Source organism: Echiichthys vipera, assembly GCF_963691815.1.
Source record: "Echiichthys vipera genome assembly, chromosome: 13".
Taxonomy (NCBI): Eukaryota; Metazoa; Chordata; class Actinopteri; order Perciformes; family Trachinidae; genus Echiichthys; species Echiichthys vipera.
This window is the reverse complement of record NC_139838.1, coordinates 26,188,963-26,199,041: the sequence shown is the minus strand read 5'-3', so window position 1 is coordinate 26,199,041 and position 10,079 is coordinate 26,188,963. Positions and strand designations below refer to the sequence as shown.

General features: G+C 44.8%; 1 protein-coding gene across 3 annotated transcripts in view; it reads left to right on the top strand.

The window, feature by feature from the left end:
- Positions 1-1,457: 1,457 nt before the first annotated feature.
- Positions 1,458-10,079, top strand: part of pvrl2l (PVR cell adhesion molecule related 2 like) — a gene marked incomplete at its 3' end in the record, with an annotated part of 333,771 nt that continues 325,149 nt past the window's right edge. For all 3 annotated transcript variants that reach the window (XM_083925546.1, XM_083925545.1, XM_083925544.1), the window contains exon 1: positions 1,458-1,906. In XM_083925546.1, coding sequence (XP_083781672.1) covers positions 1,819-1,906 — 88 coding nt within the window. In that variant the 5' untranslated portion in view covers positions 1,458-1,818. The remainder of the gene's footprint in view (positions 1,907-10,079) is intronic.

Sequence of the window (10,079 nt, the reverse complement as noted above, 5' to 3'; positions counted from 1 at the left end):
CAAAAGCAAATAATATTGACTTTATCGAGAACGTGGCTCCACTTCACACCTGACGGTTTACATTTTTGTCGATGACGGTGACTTTGTTTATTTCCTCTCAGTCCTCAGAGACGTATGTTTCTGCATTTAACATTTAATTGTAATTATTTTGGCTGATATTTGGTGTTATGAGTCACAACATTGGAGGAAATGATCATTTTTGCATATTTAGCACCACAATGGTTATACAGATTTGGACGTTACACTATAGTGCATATTGTGATTTTGATAAAAGTGTGATTTCTAATTTAAATCCATAAAACATGGAGCATAGAAAGTGGTTATTGCAACACATACCATGTCCTGATGTTAGTTTATTGGACTTGTTTCATTGGATTTATGCTAAATTATACCTGTGCTTTGAATTTCTACTAAATATGACACGTCTGTTCATATTAAGTCAGTTATTTGCTATTTGTAGCCGGCTCATTGTCTTTTTCCGAACACAGAAGGAGGCTCTCCTTGAATTGCCTCTCCCAAGGTTTCCTCCCTTTTATCCTAATGAGATAAATGTCTCTTTTTAGGACTTTTGTTCTTGTCTTCTTAGAAAGCTTGAAGGGGGGGAACCATTGATGTTGTGTGCCTGTAAAGCCCTCTGAGACGTCATGTGTGGTGCGGTCTCTGTAGACCACCACATGGGGACACAGGCTGTAATTTTTCTATTCATAGTTCTGACATATTCAATTGATTCCTCATTTAGTTGATTGACAGAAATCAATTCTTATTTGGACAAATGATTTAAAGTTTCGCTGTCACAGCATTTCTCAGACTTTTATAAATAATATAAAGCATCTTTTGGCTGCTGGTCGGACCAAGTAAGCAACTTTAAGACATAACTTTGGCTTTGATTTTGGTTCCAACTATTCCCAAGAATTAAGGTGCGGTCACTGTAGTTTGGTAGGACTACAACTCTGTTGTATCTACTCATCTTATACTGTGTGTGTAAAACCTGCAAAGTCTATAACTTTAGAATAAATGCAGTAGTAAAAAGTAGTGCAATATTTGCCTCTGCCATGTGGAGGAGTGGCAGTAAAGTAGCATGAAATGGAAATGCATCTCAAAATTGTACAGTAGCACACAGGAGTGAATGTGTGCAGTTATATTCCACCATAGGTCATCTTTTCTGTATCATAACAGATCCTTCTTCTTCTCATTTGATCACACGAACACACAACCGAGCGGCAGGTGCCAGCAGAGCACGCCCTGAGTCTGCAGCGCAGGTATGCGGGCAGGTTTGTGCATCTAACCCTTTCGGAGTGTGCCACAGTCGGCCGGGCTGTGCTGCTGTAGCGGCGAGGGTTCAGTATTACGGCTCAAGTCCTCTTGGTGACGCTCTGCTGACATCACTCTGATATTCCCCCACTCGGCTCTCCGCATCAGACACACGGAGCTCCGCCGGCTCTCACACACTCCGTCCGCACACTTTGTTTCCCATTCCGCTCCTCTCGCTGTGAGCAAGGCGCACCATCACACACAAGCAGCCGCGGGCTACCTGGGCGCACTGCGGCCGGCCCCTTCTTCCTGTCAGCAACAGATTCAAAGGAAGACAGACAGACACAGAGAGAGAGAGAAACTAAACGCGGTCCAGGCTGAAGAGAGGGACAGACGCGCAGAGCCTGCGGGGAAAGAGAAGCCGTAACTTGGCTCATTTCAACCCAGGCGGTCTGAACTGAACTCGGAAGTTTCTTGGCTGATCGGAGAAGGAATACTTTGGAGCCCGGCTGCCCCACACAGCGCTCTTGTGGATATTTACGTCCACCTTGTCTCCTGTTTAGAAGAATGGCGAGATATTACGCAGCACGCTGCCCAGTCTCTCCGGTGAGGAACACTTGGCTGGTGGCGGCGGCGATCCTCCTCGCAGCCCAAGGTAAGACAACCCCCGAGCTGTATTTAAATAACCACCAAAGCCTCTTCGGTTTCCTCCTTTTCTTCCCGCGCTGTGCGCACTCAATGCGGGCGGCACTTGCAGCCGCGCCGCACGGATCCTGACGGAGCGGCGTGTTTCACTCTGTCACGTCTCTGTGCCCTTTGTGGCGGTTGCATTACTGTGAAACCTGTTGTAAAAGTTTATTGTCGAAGCACAGTGACGGATGTGTGTGTGTGGAGTTTCGGTACGCCATGATATGAGGTGTGGCTCTCCTGGATTGTGTGTGTTTTTTTGGTCCTAATTTCTCGCAGCTTCAGACGGCAGGTGACTGTTCAGGAAGCCTAATCCCCCCTGAGCCTCTACAAACCCTCCCAGCACGGCTGACCTATAATCTGTGTTTACCTGTTGGAAAGTGTTGCAGGGAAATGGGGAGCAATCAACTGCCACAGGTCTGATTACAAGCCATTAGTATAATGGAAGAAATTGGTCTTCGTTCTCATTCCGCGGAGCAACAGGGTGGTGATGGGAAACACGGGCTCGGCAGGAAATGAAATGCTCGGCCCCTGCTCTTCAGGTGGCCCTTCAACAATGAGCGTTGAGAGCCCTTAATGAATATCTACTAGAGTCGCCCTATAATAAAGGGAAAGTGCTGCAGAAATGTAGCATTAAAGACACTCCCTGTTTCACCTCTGCATCTTTATTATTTATTATAGAGAGTCTATATAATATGATCTATATTATAGACTGTATATTTAAGGATACATTATTTCATAGAGCCTGAGGGAAAACTGGTTTTAGAGAGCGCCGTTAATATTCAGAGAACAAATAACAAACAAGATAAAAATGGACGATATTCCTTAACATTTTTTTTCCACAAGCAATTAACATAATATTTTAAAAATAACCCTTTAAAAGTCAGCTGTTATAAAGCGCTTAGTCATCCAAGGAATGTGCTGAGACAGGCTGTTTGAAAGTTGATCATAATAATAAAGGTAGAATGGCACCACTTAAAACATTTAAGCAGTATAAATAAAAACGTCGATTAAAACACAGAATCTCAACCACAGACCTGTAGTTTGATGACTGCACAGCTGACACACTCTTGCGATGACGTAATTTCTCACCATCAGACAGAAATATAAACACCTAGCCTCAAAAATGTCTGTAGCTCCGTCCTCATTCCAACACGTCACATACGGACGTTTGTCAGGACTCTTTGGCGTTGTTTGTAAATGGACTGGGTAGTCCAGTTCGCCAGACAGATGGCGCTCCACTGCACTCGCTGTTTTAAACACAGTGACCACAAGGTTAACGTTGTGACTTCATCAGAACTACCTGGGTAGGTTTAGGCAACAGAACCACTTGGTGGGGTTAAAATGGATGTGTTTGTAATATGACTACGGTGATGCTCAGGATAGATATGTTCGGTCTACCCGTCAGCTCTACTGACCTCTTTATGTTGAGTTTGGCACTCTTAACCCTGGAGCTCTTCCTCTGAGCGTCTAATATCACAGTGAACGGGTTTACAGGTGAAAGCTCGGTGCGTTCGGTGCCAAACGTATAAAGAGGCCTGTGTCAAAAGGTGGTATTTGACGCCCTGAGAATGAGAATGGGCTCCGGGACCACATTTTGCCGCAATGAGACAGGCACAGACGTGGTTAGAAATGAACCCAGTGGCTGTTAATAATGGTCAAAAATAACTTTTACTGACATTTCTATTCATACATGTACACTGATGCAGATGTGTCTGTGATAAGCACCGGCTGAACGCATCGGCCTTCTGATATCTGTTGATCTGCTGTAAACTTACTTCCAAGTGATGCAAGCACAGTGCAAGACACTGATTGTAATGCATTAAGATAAAAACAACATTTATGCCAGATTACTTATCATAAACAACACAATGAATGAACCAAATAGACAAAATCCCTGATGCTGTTGTGATTTAAATACATAACAAAGTTTAAAATGTTTCTGATAAGTAGGTACTCAACAGATTACCATCAATTCCATAAATAAGATTACTCTGAACTCACTAATAGAGATCTGCAGATATATTATGCCACAAACAGAGAGAGGCATCAATAAACGTGCTAATGATCGCCATAGTAACACTTTGTCCCAGTAGGAACATTACGATCATAAATAGGGAGACAACCATAACTACAAGTGATGATAGCATCACTAAGATGCTCTGCTGACTAACACAGACGTGCTCTAACTCCCAACAGAATAAATCTTAATTTCTTTTTTCCCCCCCTCAAACACTGACTAGCTACAGAATTCATAACATCAGACAGTGATCGACATTACAATCTGGGAACCCGCCCTGTCACCATGAATCTGTCAGCCTGTTGTTTTCACCTGGCTGTAACTAGTGTCATCCGTCAGAGCTGTCCCCAAATTGTCACCAAGGAAAAAGAAGATGGGTCATTATGGAGCCGGGAGATGTGTCGCCTCGTGCATTGATGCGCCTTGGAGACGAGACTCTGAGATCAAAGCAAATGGAGGGCGAGTTATTTCAAGGCCCGGAGCAACAGATGCCTGTGCTTTGCTCTGTAGCATCTGTTGCACGATAGATAACGGTGTGAACTGTGATTTTGACTAAATGTACAAGGCAGGAGGAAGATTTAACCCTGATTGGAATTTGACACGTAATGACATTCTTTCTCTCCGTGTGCATTTGAAGCAACGTAAGCCAGAGGAACAGGAGAGCTCCAGTGTAATGACAAAAAACTGAGGACTGCTGTGCTGCAGACCCCGGTGCTGTAAGCCATGCGACTCAGGTTGGTGTGAGGATGACAGATACTCAGCCGAGACTCCGCTACATGTATTGTTAAAAAGCTGTCAGCCTGTCATGACAGTATCCCCACAGGTTATGAATTAATTTGCGACAACACAACTGTCTTCTTGCCGGAAAAACCCTCCACACCCACATTTCAGCTGCTTAGCTCATGAGTTACTGACATGGAGTGCGAAAGTATAAGCCTGATATATATTTTTTCTCAAGATTGTCCTGGAAGACAAAACTTTTTTGGGGCTGGGATGAAACAGTTCATAGCTGGGTTGCGTTCGCAGATGGATGAGCTGTGTGTTTTAGATTATCACTGCCGTAAAATGGGCTCAACGGCAGCAAAACTTTTACCAGGATGTTAAAAAAAACAACGTTAACCTTCAATAAAACAGGCAAAGTAGAGGTGAGAGGATATTATTCCACAGCAATGATAATTAAGTCACTTCAGGTGCCCCCCGCCCCCCGCACTCCTCTCCATAGGCCCGATTCTGTGCTGAAATGTCAATGATGATGAGTCCCCTCGACAGCTCGGTGGAGACGAAGGGCTGATTAGCTTATCACTTGGAGAGCAGGCGGCCGATGATTATCACCCTCATAGCAGAGCAGCCTGATTATTGAGAGCTCTTATTAATGACTCATCATTGGGCCATGTTGCCATTCCTTGTTTGCATATTTGTGTAGCCAGTGCTGCAGCTCCAGTATCAATCCGTCTTAGGTGTCTACCCTTTGGGAAGCCGTGCACCAGAAGGCTGTGGCGAAGAAGCCGCGCGAGCAATCATCGATCTGCCTTGGGTTTACCATGAAATCCTAATAACCACCCGCTTTAGGAGTAATGGAAATGACCACTGGTGTAGCATCTGCTGCATTTTTAATGAAAAAAAACAGAGAAATATCTACTTTTACTGCTGTAATTATGAGCCATACACTGCAACAAGCTTTCAGGGTTCAAGACATGCATCCGTGAGCTGCCCAGGACAGCCAGCTGTGTGTTTTTGGCCTTTGAGGCAGGAGCACAATTATTTAAATTTGTCTCTTTGCTGGATGTTTTTAGTTGATTAATTATTGGAACAAGCCCGGAGGCTGAAAACCTCCCATTATTTCAAAAGCAAAGGGCAGTTTGAATAAAAATGCTTGTGTTTCTTTCAGTTTATCAAACCGATGTCTCACACTTTGCATGAATCCCATTTTAAGTCTGTGCAGCCACTAATGTTTTTGGAGCCTTCACCAGCTCTAAAAACGAGTCTGTTGTACAAAGGTCTGCCATCAGCCAAATGTCAAAGAGTGTTTCTTAGAATGTGTGTGTGTGCGTGCATGTGTGTGTGTGTGTTTGTGTGTGTGTTGCATTGAGAGTTGTTGATAGGTATCATTGCTGGGTTGAAATGTCAATGACTATGTTAAGCAGCTGGATGCTTCGTACGTGCCTTAATTATATGTTAAGCATACAACTTTGGTCGTTTATAAGAAACTTTAAAAACTGTAATCACAAGACATTGCCCCCCTCCCCCCCTCCCGAAAAAAGTTAGTGCTTCAAAGATGTGAAATTAAAGTAATTGGCCAATACAATAAACAAAACTGCAATCAGATAAGAAATGTGAGGGTAAAGGGTACAAAAGAGAGCCTGTTTACACTCTAAGGTAGGCGTCTAAGGTAGGACAGGGTTAAGTGTTAACAACCACCAAGATGCATTGTAATCCGCTCACTCAAACCACATGTCGAGGTGGTCTGGGATGAATTTGACCATGCATCTTTTGTAGTGTAAACACTGATGTGTGCTGATGCAACCCTGACAAGGATGTAACTGAAAAATACAACATCAACGCAGCACGTGGTGGGTCTTTTTAACCACCAATCCATTCCATGATGGGTTAGACCAAGTATTGCGTGACCTTCCATTGTTTTGCCCCCGTGGAGGGAGACGTGTCAGATTCTGCCGATCAGGCGCGTCAGTAGCTATTGAAAACATCAGAAGTTAGAGTCCTCTTAAGACGGGGGTTGGGGGGTTTCTCCCCTGAGAAAATTTTAACATCGACTGATGAACATTGTGACATAGTTTGCGAAGAAAAGGAAAGACAAATGGTCATGTGTGACTCCCGTTGGGGCAGGCCTACTGAGTAGGTTAATGTTTACGTTAGATAGGAAATGTCAGCACAGACACCAGCAGCCAGAATAAGACACTAGAACAGACTATAGCCTCATACACTCACGTCATGCACCGACCCGATGTCAAGTGGACCGGGTTGAATCCACTGCAGGTCTCCTGAAACTGTGCAAACTAGAAGACATCACTGCTGCGACGGACGTTTCCTCGCCCAGTCAGTGAGCAGTAAGTCTGCGTCTAAGCTTTATTTACTCACTTGTCAGTGTGGGGACATGTCAGAGTTTTGTGGTTCTCACTGCTACAGTGTTGCATCTGTGGCTGCTGGTAACGCAACAACATACAAGTCTACTGTATGGGGCTATTTTCATCATTATTATTACCAAAATGCATTTTAGAGATTATTATTTAAATGGTAAATGGACTTGTAAATATATAGCGCCTTTTCTAGTCTTCTGACTACTCAAGGCGCTTTCACAGTGTTTGTCACATTCACCCGTTCACACAGACATTCACACTGATGGCAGTGGACATCTACAGACCATCTAATCTAATCTAACCATTCACACCACATTTACACACCCATGCACAGCACAGGGAGCAATTCGGGGTTCAATGTCATGGTCAAGGACGCTCCGACATGTGGACCGGGGGAGGTCGAACCGCCAATCTCTCGAATGGAGGACGACCCACTCTGTCACTGAGCCTCAGTCGCCCAGTCGCTTATTTAATGAAACCATGATTAAGGCTGTCAATCTGGGAACCACTGTATTAAAAGAATGCTTTGTTTTGGGTCTAGACTTGGCGTTTCTGGCGGCCCCAGACTCAAATGTCAATGGCTCCTCCTGGTGAGGCAGGAATGATAATCGTCACCTCCAGAACCGCCTGTTGATGTTTAGTGACAGCTTCTTAATGACTCACACCAGCACACGGTGCATGGTAACGCTGTGAGCTGTGAGTGTTTAGGTCCTGTTTGGTTTCCATTGTCTGGGCCCTGATGTGTGATGGTGTTTCTCACCCGGGAGAGCACGATATCAAGCGCTGCTAACTTTCCCTTTTTAATCACAGCCTTTTCACTGATGCAGACTTGACAGACTTGCATGAGGTGTTGCATCACACTGTCTGCTGTGATTTGTTTGTCTGCATTAATGTTTAAGTTAGTCTCTTTTTAATATTGGCCTCTGGGTTTATTGATCGAGGATTAAAATGTTAATGACTTCCCACAGTTCTTTGCGGGCTGATGAACGATGGACTGCTAATTTTGTATTTCAGGGTCTTGCATAATGCTGTTTGCTTGTTGTTGTTGTTGTTGTTGTTGTTGTTGTTTTACACAAAGTAGTTTTGATGCTCACATTTCAAAAATCCCCATTGCAGCCCCTACGGTCAGAGGAAGAGTTCGGCTTGGCAGGTCACTCGGATATTCAGAACAGGTTGTCATGGATACAGCTTTTGTGGTTGAGACAATTCCACATCCCTTTGTTTATGAGCCATGTGTTGTGTATGTGTTTGTGTTTGTGTAGAGCGCTTTAAAAGAAGCTAGGTGTAATTGGGGGGGTTAGACTCCAGGTTGCTGTAAGAAGCGGGCATCAGTCCGACTTGCTGAGAGTCCAGGAAGCAGGTTTTAATTCATCACTCTGCCTGCCAAGAGCCAGCAAGCATCTGCCTCCACTTGGTCAGCAGTTTCTTTTTTTTTTTCATTCCACTTCTGAGGAAACCGGTTACAAAGCAAAGTCCAGATCACATTTCAAGAAGTAAACCGTATCATGGCTAACACCTTGGCGTTCCTCCGTGATTCTGCAGCAAACAGGTGTCAGTGGGAAGAAGGATTACAGAGCGTGCGGCAGGGCCATAAATCACAATGAAGCTGATCCAAGGATGGTCGCTCGAAGGTTTTTTGCTTTCCACCTTCTCAGGCCCAGTCAGCGTTCACTGCATCATGAATACCTTTTTGCAAATTGCTCACAAATCCACACACAAGCTCTCTCTCTCTCTCTCTCTCTCACACACACACACACACGCACACACACACGCACACACGCACGATCAATGTGGCCACCCTCCCTAGTTTGACTTTTACCGGCACGCAGTGTAAAGAAAACTTCCAGCCAGCCTTTTCATACCCGGCTCAGTCTTTCATTTTCCCATTCTTTCATTCACCCATTCTTTCTCCCTCAGTCTTATTCTCTCGCGCTCTCTTTCTCTGTCATTCATTTGCTCACAACCCTATTTTCAGCCAGCCTGGCTGGCTGCCGCTCTGTGGCGGCTCCCGAGCGAGGGCCCTTTTGTTGGAACAGCTTTTGGTGGAATTAAAAAGGGTGCCAGTACAACCCCCCGTTCCTCCTCCTCTCTGTTCCTCTCTCCATCCGCTGCACTGCTCTCAGTTCTTCTCAGCCTCATTGTTTAGAAAGAGAGGGAGCTAGTGGGGGCGAGGGAGGGGGAGAGAGGTAGGGAGGGAGAGGTAGGGATGGGGGCGAGAGGGGGGATTGAAAATTGTGAAAATATTTAGACAAGCATCCCTGCTCTGTCTCCCAGTGTGTCTTGAGCTCGCCCGTTTCACAGACCACAGCGAGCGGCGTCCATCCTCCTCTCCTGCTCAGTCACCGTTTCCTCTCCAGATATAGTTCGCTGGTGACAAAATGGAAATTGCTTTCACCGTCTGCCTGACTGCAGCGATGGGTCAGGATGTGATGTGACTTTTTGACATTTCCGGTCGTACCCATGTGGGCAATTAATAACTGCAGTAACACTGTTTGCTTCACTGGTGTCATTACGGCGCCTTTAGCCACATATTTTTTCCTACAGAGGGAATTCAAGGCGACAGTATTGCATCGACTATATCTTGCATTTACCAACATTGGACCATGTTGGCTACAATTAAACTTGTTTAAAGAGGCTTAAATGACCCAACTGTTCCGATGCAGTGAAACCAGCAACACTGGGCGCTAAGTGAAAGGATAACAGAACAGGATTATAAACAAGGTAATTAACACTGGCTATTAGGAGCATTGCTGGCGTTACAAACAGGATGCATTCACTGCCCTTCTCATTTAACCCACAATGCACCACATATTACATAGACACATCTTTAAATGTAACAGCATTGAGCACTGTCACAGTAGGTGGAAGTAGGTGTCAATGCAGTGCTGTTGTATTGGATTACATTAAACAGGAAAGGTGTTCCTATTTTTTTGTACATTTCCAAGAAGCATGCTGTCTAAAGGATGTTGTTTTAAAGGGAGCTGTGTACCAGATGAGATGGAAGACGTTTGTGGTTTGTTTCCGTG